Source organism: Suricata suricatta, chromosome 1, assembly GCF_006229205.1.
Source record: "Suricata suricatta isolate VVHF042 chromosome 1, meerkat_22Aug2017_6uvM2_HiC, whole genome shotgun sequence".
NCBI lineage: Eukaryota > Metazoa > Chordata > Mammalia > Carnivora > Herpestidae > Suricata > Suricata suricatta.
Genome location: NC_043700.1, coordinates 155,735,052 through 155,749,225, shown reverse-complemented (window position 1 = coordinate 155,749,225; position 14,174 = coordinate 155,735,052). Strand labels below are relative to the sequence as shown.

The 14,174-nt window shown below is 35.4% G+C and overlaps 1 protein-coding gene across 4 annotated transcripts in view; it reads right to left on the bottom strand.

The window, feature by feature from the left end:
- NFXL1 (nuclear transcription factor, X-box binding like 1) overlaps positions 1-14,174 on the bottom strand; it is a 67,679-nt gene that overhangs the window by 41,398 nt on the left and 12,107 nt on the right. For all 4 annotated transcript variants that reach the window (XM_029946147.1, XM_029946171.1, XM_029946156.1 and 1 more), the window contains exons 4-12: positions 13,223-13,332; positions 11,838-11,971; positions 8,900-9,078; positions 8,508-8,669; positions 7,988-8,088; positions 7,221-7,335; positions 5,955-6,079; positions 5,162-5,284; positions 652-742 (exon numbers count right to left, since the gene is read on the bottom strand). In XM_029946147.1, the coding sequence (XP_029802007.1) occupies positions 652-742; positions 5,162-5,284; positions 5,955-6,079; positions 7,221-7,335; positions 7,988-8,088; positions 8,508-8,669; positions 8,900-9,078; positions 11,838-11,971; positions 13,223-13,332 (1,140 nt within the window). The remainder of the gene's footprint in view (positions 1-651; positions 743-5,161; positions 5,285-5,954; positions 6,080-7,220; positions 7,336-7,987; positions 8,089-8,507; positions 8,670-8,899; positions 9,079-11,837; positions 11,972-13,222; positions 13,333-14,174) is intronic.

Below are 14,174 nucleotides of genomic sequence, written 5' to 3'. Positions count from 1 at the left end.
TCGCTGGCTCAGGATATATCCAATCCCTTACTCAAGAGCTATTCCATATAAATGTCTAAAATTAAAAATAACACTGAAAACCCTAAGAACATACTAATTAATTTAAAAACTGTAGGGGAGAGGTTGGGAAGAAGTAAGGAAACAACATGGAACAAAACTTTTACATTTAGAAAGAGTGGGTTCAAATCTTAGCTATACTAATTAATTTAAAAACTGTAGGGGAGAGGTTGGGAAGAAGTAAGGAAACAACATGGAACAAAACTTTTACATTTAGAAAGAGTGGGTTCAAATCTTAGCTATACTTCTTTACTAGGTATCTCCCTGAGTAAGTCGCTGAACTTATCTTTAGCTTCAATCCCCCTGTCCATACACTAGGGATACCAGTGACTGCCCTACGTTTTCAACATTGTTAAGAGTAAGATAATGAGGGGTGCCTGGGTGGCTCAGTCGGTTAAGCATCTGGCTTTGGCTTAGGTCATGATTTCCCGGTTCGTGGGTTTGAGCAGCTCCCCTGCTCGTGCTGTCTCTCTCTGTCTCTCAAAACTAAAAAAAATTTTTAAAAAAGAGTAAGATAATGACTGTAAAGACTCTATCAAGTATAAAGCACTGTATAAATATAAACAAAAAATTATAGCTGTTGTTAAATTTTACCTCTATGGCAGACAGATGGACATTTATGGTTCCTACATCCTAAAGTCCGTCCACAGTTTTGATCACAAGGTGGACAGTTCCCAGGGCAACACTGAAGGGAAAGGAATATATAAAGAAAAGGTCATTTGAAAACCACACATAATATAAATGTTATTACTAGTTATTCTCAGAACTTATGAAAGGTAAAAGATACTTTTCACCATAAGAAAGTATTCAAGAGTATCAACATTAAGAACTTATAAACAGACAATGACCTAATTTAATGAAATGAAGCTAGTTTCTTGCCCTTCAGTTAATTATTCTGTGACTTACAACAGTCCCATTGGATAATTTCATTTCTACTTATGTATGCAGAGATTGCCAGCATTAGCAAGAGGAATGCATCTGGTCAACTCCTATAGTCAACTTAAGCAAACAGTCTAAGTTTTAAATTTTTGAAAATAAATCAATGTATAGTTCAATGTATAGATTAGTTTGGCAGTTATTCTCTTAAAGTTTATTTATTTACTTTGAGAAAGAGAGCGAGAAGTAGAGAGGGAGAATGGGGGAGGAGCAGAGAGAGACAGAATCCCAAGCAGGCTGCTTACCGGCAGCACAGAGCCTGACACAGGGCTCAAAGTGACGAACCACAAGACCATGATCGGAGTCAAGACCAAGAGTTGAACGCTTAACCAACCGAGCCACCCAGGTGCCCCAGCAGTTATTTTCAAACTATGGATCAAAGACTAACTAAAGAGGAGAAAAAGAGAAAGGCTAATTGTTTCTAACTTTATTTTGTCACCCCTCTGTTTTCCAATCCATTTGTGCAAATTTCTCCCAATTTTCATTCATGAACACAAAGCAACTACTTAAAGCCTAGCTTACCATCCTAACTCCTTCCTTGGCCTCTCATATATCCAAACTTCGGGGGGTAGGGGGGAGAAATACAGACTACAAGCGTCTTAAAAAACTTAGGGTTGTAACTTAAGAACAAGTTTCAGTATATAAAAATAAATAAAAACAGAATACACAGTATTGAAAAACAATTAAAAGTCAAAATAGTTCATTCAATTAGACAAATATTTACCAAGGAAAACTATATGCCTATTATTCTGCCAGTTAACAGTGGGAGAAAAGAAAGTTATGTGGCACATGCCTTACTAAAACTTTTGACATTTCTGGTTTTGACCATGGAGGAATAATGATCAGATTTACTCTTCTATATTAAACAACCAAAACATCATACACAATATATGAAACAATAGTTTTTAGACATTAGACAATTAGGCAGCACAAGACAGCAATCCCTAAAAGAAGAGAAACAAACAAGGTAAGACCTATGATAGTACTCGCTCAGATGTGGAGGCTACCACACAAGGAAGATCATAAGCAGAGTCTGGTGGTCTCACCAAGCTGAGCAGACAAGATTCACAGTTCAGAGAGGTCAGTGTGGCTTGAATTTGTAGAGAAGTGGTAGCAGACAGAGAAAACTCTGGAGAACTCACGAAAGGACCCCTCAAGTCTTTGGCTAAATACTGGTCTTTACATGTGTGAAGGGGGAACTTTCCAAAATCTAAGAACCACTGGAAGAAGGCACAACTGTTTCCAGAGATTATGCAAGGCTAGGAACAATTTATGTGCTCCCAATGGCCAGAATGGAAGAACTTCCTAATACACAGGCATCAAGTAGAGTACTTAGAGAATTAGTGCCTCAGTAGTGACACCAAATTAGCCCTAAATAAAAGGGTGGCCTCAACACACCTAATTAAATTAAGCTTCAAAAGAACCAAATGATTTCTAAATAACTTGACTTCAACCCAGAAGAAAGCTTAAAAATATTTAAAGAAATACAAGACAAAACAAAACCGTGTCCAAAATGTAAAGTTCACAATGTCTCAAAACTAATCAAAAATTACCAATCAGGAAAATATAATCTGAAAGAAGAAAAGTCAATCAACAGAAATAGGTCCAAACATGATAGATGACAGAATTAAAAGGCAAAGACATTAAAATGGGCATTATAAGTCTAGCCCCCACATACTCAAGATGCTAGAGGAAAGTAGAAACCTGGTAAGGAAAGGCAAGGGAAATATAAAAAAGACTCAACTCCAATGCTCAGAGATGAAAAAATACTATATCTGAGATGAAAAACACAGGCAGGTATAAACATCAAATTAGAAATGTAGAAGAAAATTAGTGAACTTGAAGACAAAGTTATATAAGTTAAAATAAAACACATAAATTACAAGGACTAAATAATAAATGGAGCATCAGTGAGTTGTGGGACTTCAAGCTGCATAACATACACGTCTTTGGAGTCTCAGAAGGTAGTGCATGTGGGAAAAATATTGAAAAAAACCAAGACTGAAAATTTCACAAATTTGATAAAAACTATAAACAGATCCAAAGAAGCTCAAGAAAAACTAAGCTAAAGAAACACAAAGCCATATGAAGAAACACCACAAATAAATTGCTGAAACAACAGTATAGGGAAAAACCTCTAAAAATAGCCAAAGAAAAAAGAGGCATTACATGCAGAGGAAGAAACATAACAATTACAGCACATTCTTTGTTGAGGGAGGAAAAATAACGCAAGCTAAATGATAACGGAGCCACAGTATGGGAGAAAAGTTGCCAAATTAGAATTTTACTGTAGAAATATGTTTCACAAAGCTAAAGGTAGTTTATAAAAGTTGAAAGACATCATGCCAACATTACAAAAAATGTTAAAAGAAGTCCTCTGACAGAAATAAGATGAAAATAGAAACCCCAATCCATGTAAAAGGATGAAAAGCACCAAAAATAGAGAGTTTGATGATAGATATAATCACTACTTTTCTTATTTTTTCAAATTCTTTAAAAGATATCTATTTAAAGCAAAAGTAAAAATAATGTATTGGATTTCATAAAATACATGTATATAAAATGTGTGAGAATTCAATAAAAAGTTAAAATGTAATCATGGAAAAAATAATCAAATGGAAACTATAAAACATGGTAAAAGAACAAACAGATGGACAAATAGAAAATAAACAGCAAATGACAGACTTAAATACTACCATATTAAAAATCACATTAAAAGTGTATGGGGAGGGGCGCCTAGGTGGCTCAGTTGGATAAGCATCTGACTTCAGCTCAGGTCATGATCTTGCAGTTTGTGAGTTCAAGACCCACATCAGGCTTGCTGCTGTCAGCAAAAATAAATCAGTTTTAAAAAAAAAATTTGTTTTAAGTTTGTTTTTGAGAGAGAGGAAGAGACAGAATGCAAGCATGAGTGAGGGAGAGACACAAAGAGAGGGAGTGAGTACCAAGCAAGCTCAGTGCCGTCAGCCCAGGACCCCAGTCAGTGCTCAATCTCACAAACCGAGAGATTATAACATGAGCTGAAATCAAGGGTCAGATGCATAACCAACTGACCTACCCACATGCCCCAAAGATCATATTAAATGTAAATGATCTACACCCAAATTAAATGACAAAGACTGTCAATGTTTAAAGTGGCAGATATTATAAAATAAAATCTATATGTGATCTATAAAAAATCCCCTTTATTTTAAGAGAGAAAGTGCATATGCATGTGAGCAGGGGAGGGGTAGAGGGAAAGGGGGAAAGAGAGAATCTTATGTACACTCCACACCCAGCACAAAGCCTTATTCAGGGCTTGATCTCATGACCCTGATATCCTGACCTGAGCTAAAATCAACAGCTGTCCCTTAAATGACTGAGTCACCCAGGTAACCCAAGAAATATACTTTAAATATAACATATGAATAAGTTAAAAGTAAAAGAATGGGAAAAGATACCCTTGTTAACATTAAACAAAACAAAGTTGGTATCACTATATCCAAATGGATTTAGGAATAAGGAAACCTTATCAGAAATAGAGGGATAATTCATAATGATAAATAGGACTCAAAAAAACTACAAATCTACATACTCAACAAAATTCTCCAGTCAACCTTATACAGAACTAAGTCTTTATATATAGGATTTGAACACTAGAAATTAAGCCTCTACCACGAAATGAACTATTGCTCTAACATGGCTATGATGCTTTAAAATCCAGGGAACAGAAACAGCCCAAGAACCAAGTTAAAAGGTTTATGCCCAGGGTCAAAAAAGAGACTGTTGTCATTTAAACAATTTGGTAAGATTTCCCACTGATATAAACAATTAAGATTAATTTAGAACAGAGACGCCTGGGTGGCTCAGTTGGTTGAGCATCCAACTCCTGATTTTGGCTCAGGTCATAATCCCAGTGTTGTGGGATCAAGCCCTGCCTTAGGTTCCACACTGAGTATGGAGCCTGCTCAAGATTCTCTCTCCCTCTCTCTCTCTCTCTCCCCCCTCCCACCCCACCTCTCTCCCTGCTACTCTCACTCTAATAAAAAAAGTTAATCTAGAATTTCATATGGAAAGCAAAGAATATACTTGAACATCAGAAGAACAAATCATTACGTCACTTATCACAGGCCCAAAAAGGACAAATTCAAGACACTTTTCAGAAGTTTCCCAAGCTCCCTACACATACCTTTCTCCTACACTGATGCTTCTGACAGTCCCGCATCTTAACACACTTAGTTTCACAGAGATAAGGTTTATGACATGGCATTCGTTTTGTATGCTTTCCACAGCGACAATGCTTTTCCACTTCCTGGAAATATCGAATAAATGTTATTAAATTAAAACTAATTTTGGTTGACTTTTTTTTCACACTGCAATCTATAATTAGTAAAGAATAAAGAAAACTTTTAAAAGTATTTCATACAAAGGACTTTACCAAAAATAAAGCTGAATTTCCTCAAAATATTGTATCTTACTTTGTTCCAACAAAGACTTCATAGAATTTCATTATAGGGATATTAAACAATAAAACAATACCACACATTAAAATCACATCTAACTACACCATACCCTCTGCACATCTTGTCTCAGTAAAATAAAAAAAATCAGATTATCTAGTAGTATGGTCAAAACCAAAATAACATAGGTAACTTTAACATCTCACTTCTAGGCATTTGTTTCTTTCCATTAGCACTAGTGATGAAGTTCAACTGCATCACTGCTTTGAGTATCTTCTGGAAACAAACAACCCCACGCTGGATTATAAAAATGACAACGTATAAACTTTTACCAAACAAAAGGAAACAAAAGATAATGTTTAGATTTGATTGCTGGCATACTCTTCTGTTTCTCCACCATAAAGAGGTCACTAAACTCATATAGATCATGATATAAATAATGGAAAACAATCACAGAATAACCTCATTTGACATATTATGCTAGGTGGCTCTTAAAATTAATATTTATAGGAGATGACTAACTTGTCTACATGTTTCACAAGGACCTCGGTGACAACGCTGTGAACATCTGTGGATTCCACATTCAAGTACTTTGTCACAACTGTCTCCACAAGTTGGCACATCTTCTGTACATGGCAAAGAAAACTCTAAAAGCAGAAAAACAGTCAAGGTTAATAAGATACGTTACTATTAAGCACTAATAACAGGCCATATTCTTTTGACTCCCTAAAGAAAGAAAGCCCTTTCAGACTGAAGTTTTGTATGTACATAATTTTTAGAAACAGTTAAATTTTTTTAAATTTATTTTTTGAGAGAGAGAGACAGAGACAGAATGTGAGCAGCAGAGGGACAGAGAGGGAGGGAGACACAGAATCCAAACCAGGCTCCAGGCTCTGAGCTGTCAGCACAGAGCCCGAAGCAAGGCTAGAACCCACAGACTGTGAGATCATGACCCGAGCCAAAGTTGGACGCTTAACTGACAGAGCTCCCCAGTGCCCAGAAACAGTTAAATTTAGTAAAAATAATCCTAGTAAAAAAGTTTGTTTTTTAAAAAGAATTTGACACATGACAAGTTACCATCCTCAAAAAGCATGTGTTTCTAAGCTAACTCAGAAGTACTTATCTAAATAAAAGATTAGAAACCATGTATACCTCTATGAAGAATTATACAATATACAGAATTATAAAAGGAAAATTTGCTCTTAACAACCTCACAGGATTAGAAAAAAAAGGAAAGATGTAGACTTAAAAACATGAAACTAATCTTTAACATAAACATATTAAGACAAATGTTGCCAATAATCTTATAAATATGTGTGCTGGTCCTGCTGGCTGCTGGTCAGAGTAGACTCAAACTACACCCTTGTAGGCCTTATCTCAAAGCAGCCAAAAGTTAAACTCCCCTGTTACCTAATACATGATGAAGTTAACAGTCTATGATTAAGATGTTTCTTGTATTGCCAGGTACTACACCAAATACTCTACGTGCGTTGTATCATTTAATTGTCTTTCTCTTATAAAGAAGGTACTATTATTGTCCCCATTTAACTTTAGGAAAACTATTATTTCATAAATGTGGGTTTTGAACCAGGATATGCCTGACTCCAAAGTCTGAGTTCTTAACCCATCAAGCTGTATTGTCCTTTCACTAAACGTAAAGAAATCTAGTATCATATTTGTATTATTACTGAAATTACATTATGAACACCCAGAGAAATCTAATTAACTTGGGAAAGTACTCTAGTGAACATAATCATATTCCACTAAAGGTTTAAAAAAAAGTCTTACTTGACTTCTGACATGGACAGAACCTCTTCCCAGATCGAGGACATTCTCCACAAGCACCGACATGGCAAACCTGCTCACAGGTATGATTACCACATGGTAGTGTTTTTCCACATACCTAAAATAAAATGCAATAAGCAGTAGCGAGGACTTAAAAGTTAAAAAGACTTTGTGCATGACTTATCTCCTTTTTCAAGCAGAAGTAACTTCTTTATGTTCTTCCTATTATGTTTTATATCTTACATACATGTCATATATATATAAACATACACATACAGACACACATACACACTCACACACATATCCACACACACATTTCCTATGTACCAAAGAGATTATTTTTAAAATAAAAGGAAAAAAGTACATATAGCTTCACGTGGCCATCTACCAAAAAATTCCAAATGGTACTATAACCATCTCAATTCTTGGGACAATCTACAAAATCAATCCTACTTCCTCAACTGGGAAAGTCAAGAAGGGAGTGGTGTCGGTTCAAGAGAAGGTAAAAACAAGGAAGGCGGGAGACACAGCAAGAAACAGAGAACATACGTACTGAATCCAAAATCAACAAGCAGCTATCAATTTGCAAAAATAAATTTCTTCCAGTAATTAGAATTATATTAAATTGGAAAACAGCTTCCTAAAACATGAATATAATTCATTTGGGTCACTATTCTTCTCCTTTTATCCAGCTAAACCTAATTAGCTCGTCCAACTGCTTCTGCTCTCTGTGGCCCTCGCTCCCCAGCCCCCAGTGCACAGGCCCTTACTTGATCACAGTGCCACAGAGGACTGGCGCAGCTCCTTTCAGCAGCTTGTTTCCCACAGACACACTTTTGTCTACTGACTCTTGGACAGGGAGGACAATTTCCTAAAGTCATAATGATAAATTAGCATCAAAATATTTATGAAAACAGGGATGCCTGGGTGGCTCAGTCAGTTAAGCGGCCAACTTCAGCTCAGGCATGATCTTGCAGTTTGTTGAATTAGAGCCCCGCAATAAATGCTTTGATTTAAAAAAAAATTTTTTTAATGTTTATTTATTTTTGAGAAAGAGAGAGAGAGAGCACTAGCAGGGGAGGAGCAGAAAGAGAGGGAGACACAGAATTCAAAGCAGGCTCCAGGCTCTGAGCTGTCAGCACAGAGCCTGATGTGGGGCTTGAACTCACGAACTGAGATCATGACCTGAGCTGAAGTCAGGACACTTAACTGACTGAGCCACCCAGGCGCCCAACACTGCTTTGATTTTTACCTAAAAAGTCAAAACACCTTAGAGGTATGATCTTTTACCTGCGTGACAAGGACTCTCACATTTATGTTGTCCACAGAGCAACCTGCGCCCACAAGGCAGCTGACAGGACCATCCCTTGGCACTGCATCTACGAGGGACCGGTTTTGCCTTCTTACAGTAACAAGTAATTGTGACCATCTTTGGACAAGGAGGGCAGGGACCTAGAATCCAGTGATCGGGAAAACAAATCAGAAGTCAAAATTTTAAACTTCCAATTCCTGCACCTACCGGTAATTTGTAAAGCTGTCTTTAGTGATACTTTTAAAACCATTCCCCTTCTCATATCTTCCTATAGACATGTAGTTCCAAATTAAACTTTCACAATTTTCTTTTTGCCTCAACATAAGAAATAACCACCCACAAATAATTAGAAATGCAATACATAACTCACCCGGATGACAGAGGAGCAAACACTTATGGCCACAAGGAGGCTTAAATTCTCTCTCACATACTTGGCCACATGAATGAGGCACAAGCCATGGATCTAAAGGTGGATCTTCCACTTTTCCACAGTAGCAATAGTACCTACTAGGTGTGTCAGATCGCTTGTATTCAAACCTACATTTTGGACTACAAAAAAAATAAAATTATGAAATTAATTTCATTTTTTAAAAGTGACCCGAGACAGGAATATAGATATACTTAGTAGAGTATACTCAATTCTCCGTAGGTACCGCCTACTCCATCTTTATATTAGTAAGAAACAAGATTTTACCAAGGCCACTTTCGACAATCTAGAACAGCTCTGTCCAATATAATTTCTTGACATGCCAGAACTGTTCTATGACCTGCTGTGTCCAGGGCAGTAGACATGAGCCACAAAGGACTAGCGAGCACTTAAAATGTGGCTCATACATAGAATGAAGCTATAAAAAGAAAGCAACATTAGCTGTCCACTAAGCAGATGAACTTTATTCTTGAGGTATTCATTTCAATTTTTATAAAGCTCTATCTTTTACAAGTTTGGCTGGATGATTTGCAAATGAGTAAAATATATTGGCAATGAACAGAACAGAGAAACCACATTATAGGTAGGCAACACAGCAGCAATAACTTTCCTAAAACCTAGAATTAAAAGGAAAAATACTTTAAAGAAAGAACATTTCAACATCTAATACAAAATAGATATATTCCAAATGTGCCTAGGTCAAAGAAAGTTTGAATATTGTTTCATATTCTCTGCTAAAGCAGATTTTTACCTAGCAAGATTTAAAAACAGCACTGTTAACCTTCAGCTCTATCAAATTCACTTGTAGACCATCGATCACTTCATTCTAAAAAGATGTTCTAACCCTTACTGTCCCGCAAATGAGTATAGTTAGTATATTACACCAGAGGAAGTTTCATGCCACCACTTTCTTTTGTATCATATATATTCTCATTGTCCTAAGAACATGTTGTTTCCAAAATAATATTTTTTCACAAAAATATTCAGAATAACCAAAGATATTTATTCAAAATATTAATCAAAAATCAAAAACAAAATACTATGTCTCATCTAGACAGTCATCTAGAATTTTTTCAGAAGAGTGATAATTTTCCTTCACTAAAGGAAAAATGGCTACATTCCTCTAAACTAGTGTGGAGAGGGAGGTGTACTTTAAATAAGCCTAGATATGGATGACTAAAAAGCAACTCACAAAACCCTAATACTGCCCATCAACAGTGAGGCTGAATTGCTCCAGGAGACTGGGAGAGGTAAGGACATAATATGCAAATGCATGTGTTATTTAAAATAATGTCATGCAATAATGAAACGTATTTATGCTATATCCTATTTATAAACAAGCAATCTCTTAATAGAAACATATATTTTAAATGTTTGAATTCCACAAAAACAATCAATTTAAAACTATTAATATTTTTATCAAGTTCTAGCTCAATCTTGATGGGGATTAAACAAAATCCAGACTAGTCATTGATTTTCCTTCTTAAAAAACGTAAGTATAGAATGTAAAGATTACTACTACACAGTTGATTCGGTTTTTTGTTCCTTTTAGATATAAGTGAAGAGTAGCAGTTCACTCCTCCCTTAACTGTTACTTCCCAGCACTATGGCAAAATGACCTCTTAAAACAGACGTAAGAGCAAGGGTGATAAAAAGCATACTTAAGGTTAGATCTCCAAAACTAAGCCAGAGTATCTAGCTCAATTCTGTACCTATTGAACACTGAAACTCTCCCACAAATACGATGCAGTAGCAAAACAAATATAGACTGAAATTTTAAAATGTTTCAGAGAAGCTTATATTAATTGAAGACAAATAATATCTCTAAAAGTAGTATTATAAGGGAGAACTCACAAGAATAGAAAAATCACTGAATTTAGAAGTCAGAAATCCTCAGTTTCAAATCCTGGCTTCACCATTTAAGAGTAGGTGAAGACTGAATATAGCAATTTACTTTATCAACTTCAATATCTCCTTTATGAACATGGGAATAAAAACCCTCCCAGAACTCTGAGAATTATTTTTCAAAGTAACTAGTCTGTCTAAAATGTTTTTTAAGAACTATACTATCATAGTTTTACAAATGTATCAGTATTTGTACTAAAAAGAGGAGGTCCAATATTATGGGTCCAGGTTTTCCAAGGTCTGAATCTTATACAATTTGGGGGCCTCTGTTAAGAAAAAGAACATAAAACTACAAATGTTAAGTTACAAAAGTGAATATTTATATGAACACAGAACCCCTGAAGTTTATGCTTCATTACCATGACAGTAAACCTACCCTCTGAGCTGCCAGTATGGATTAATTTTTTATTATCTTTATTCAGCAGAGAGATAAATTCTCTACTCCCCAATTCTTCCTGGAAATGTAACAGAAGTTCACAATCAAATATTCATCAACAATAAGCATACTGATAAATAAATGTGGAGGAATTGGTTAAGACTGGATAATATACACCTGCAGTTTGAGAGATTTCAGAGATAAAACTGGGACACCTATGAACAAAATACATTAGATGACCGTCTTCTACTATGTGACACTAATTATTGTATACTAAAAGTAACTCCAGAATAGAAGTACTAGAATTATGAAGGATTCTAGTTCTGTAGGATTTTAAAGAAATGAAAGTTCTTTAAAAAGGGTAATTAAAGAGTCATTTTGCAGAAGAAAGTCTGAATTATTTATTAGTCTTTGAAAGGAACAGTAGTTACACAAATTAGAAGAAAAAAATAGCCATTACCAAAGTACCTTAACTTCACAAACCAAATGACTAATTGAAAGCCCAACACAGATCCTGAAACTGCCAATAAAGCAACTTATGAGCTATAATTTTCATTTATTTTACAACTTACTATTCCAACTAAATTAGCAAAAAGTTACCATGGCCAAGGATAATCTCTCTTTCCAAAATCGTCATCTGTCAAAGGAGAAGATACTAGAAACTGGCTATCTTTAGCCCACTTCTGGATACAGGGCATGTGAAATATACAGAAACATCCTGAACAGCTCCAAACCTAAGACAAGGATCAGAAATTAACATGCATGCAATGATTTTCTTTGATAATTCCACAATTCTTTAAAATGAGCATCACATTAAATTATTTTGAAGGGTTACCTAAGTATAAAAGAACAGATTTTTCCTTCCATTCTAATGATCTGTTTTTATAGTCTTTTAACATACTCTAAGCATTCACTATTATTAAATATGTTCATACATATTTACAGCTGTCCAGTATATCATGTAGATTTATATATTGTCATTTACTTAACCAATTTCTTCTTAGACATTTAGGTTATTTCCAATTATAAATAATGATACCAAGGAATCCTGAAATATAATATGTACATATATTTTCTACATAGCCCTTTTGTTATATAAAATCTAGTAACCTAGCATTTAATGTTAAATTCTAAAAATTAAGCAAAGAACTTAAGAATATATAGAATATATTAAAGAATATACATATCAAAACTTAAAGAATAATAGTAAAGTAGTTTAATTTTTAAAACCTGCCAACATTCAATGACAAAACTCAATTCTCCTTCCATTTTAACATTGGGCAACTATTCAATAAAATCAGACATGTAGCACAATGCATAGGCTGGCAGCACCATTAAAAAAATAAGGCAATTTCTTGGTGTGAGTTACTCTCAAAGCTGTGCCTGAGTAAAGAACCAGGATGCAGCGATAAGGGGACAAGGTGGGGAAGAGGAAATGCTAATAAAGGGTAAACTGTTGAGCTGATTATTGCTAAGGGCCAAAGTTCAGTCTTGTGAGGGACCCTCTGGGGAACCATGTAAGACACATCTCAGGTTATATGTGAGTCCATCTCCCTCCAGTGACCCTAGCCATTTTCTAGTGTCTTCAACACAAGAGCTCACTCCAGGCTCTACTCCTTGAAGGTAGGGACCGTATTTACCTCTTTTGAAACCTGCTGAAAGTGGTGGAATACAGTGCATTTTAACATTTCAGAATTTGTGGGAATCTCTGAAGTACAGATGCTATGCTTTATCTAAATAACACGTACATTAAAACTGAAGATACTTGCTTCACTTATTAAGAGTACTAAAAATACTGGATGCTCATTTAGAGATAATTTTTTCAAATTCAGATTTATAAAATGAAGATCAATTCATTAATAAAATTCACAAATGAAACATTTTTAACAAAAATAAGCAGAAGAATAATAAACAGTTAAATACTACAAATGCAAAATAAGATATTGGGGGAAGCTGCATTAATACAGAGAAAGAGAAAAACTTACTGCTTGGTTTCTCTTCACTGAAGCAATACAAATTAAGCAAGTCATGGCCCCTGCTTGGAAAGCTTCGTGTACATACTGTTTGGTTCGCTCTAATTCACGCATATCTCCATCTTGAAATTTAAAAATGGAAAACCTCATGTTAAGCAACATCTGAAAATAACACAAACTCACTAATAGCATCACATTAAGTGAGTACTGAAGCCATATAAATTGCTTGAAATACAGTTGAAAAATGAGAAGTTAAAAAAATAATAAAGCAACCAATGAGCTGTCAAAAGGTCACAGAGTACATACATTAAATCGTATGCACTTGATTTAAAAACAGTGCATCTGCCCTCTCTCAGAATGTCCTTGCTCTTACTGCTGTCACCGTCCTTAGCAAATTTAGTGGGGGCAGAGCCAGAGACAAGAGCAGCAAGCTGTCAACTAACTTAGGGAAAGCAAGGTGAAAGAAACTGGAAAGTCAAAGCTCAGCAGAGCCATTTAGCTTAAATATAGTGTGTGTGTTGAAACACAGTATGTGCTTAATAAAACTTGTAAAATGAAGTGATCCCAAGGTCATTATACTGCAATAACCTTGTTTCATTAAATCATGTTCACAACTTCACTTAAAAGGGGAACATGAACTTCTTAGAAAATATTACCAAACTGTATTTTCTGTAAGCAATTATTGAGCATTCATTTGCTAGCCACTACACTATTTATCTTTTAGTGGGGTTAAATGAGCTATTTCTTTTTTTTTTTTTTTTTAATTTTATTTTTTTTTCCATAATATTTTATTGTCAAATTGTTTTCCATACAACACCCAGTGCTCTTCCCCTCAAGTGCCCTCCACCATCACCACCACCTGTCTTCCCCCCTCCCCCCTCCCCCCCAACCCTCAGTTCATTCTCAGCTTTCAATAGTCTCTCAAGTTCTGCATCCCTCTCTCTCCCCAACTCTCTCTCCCTCC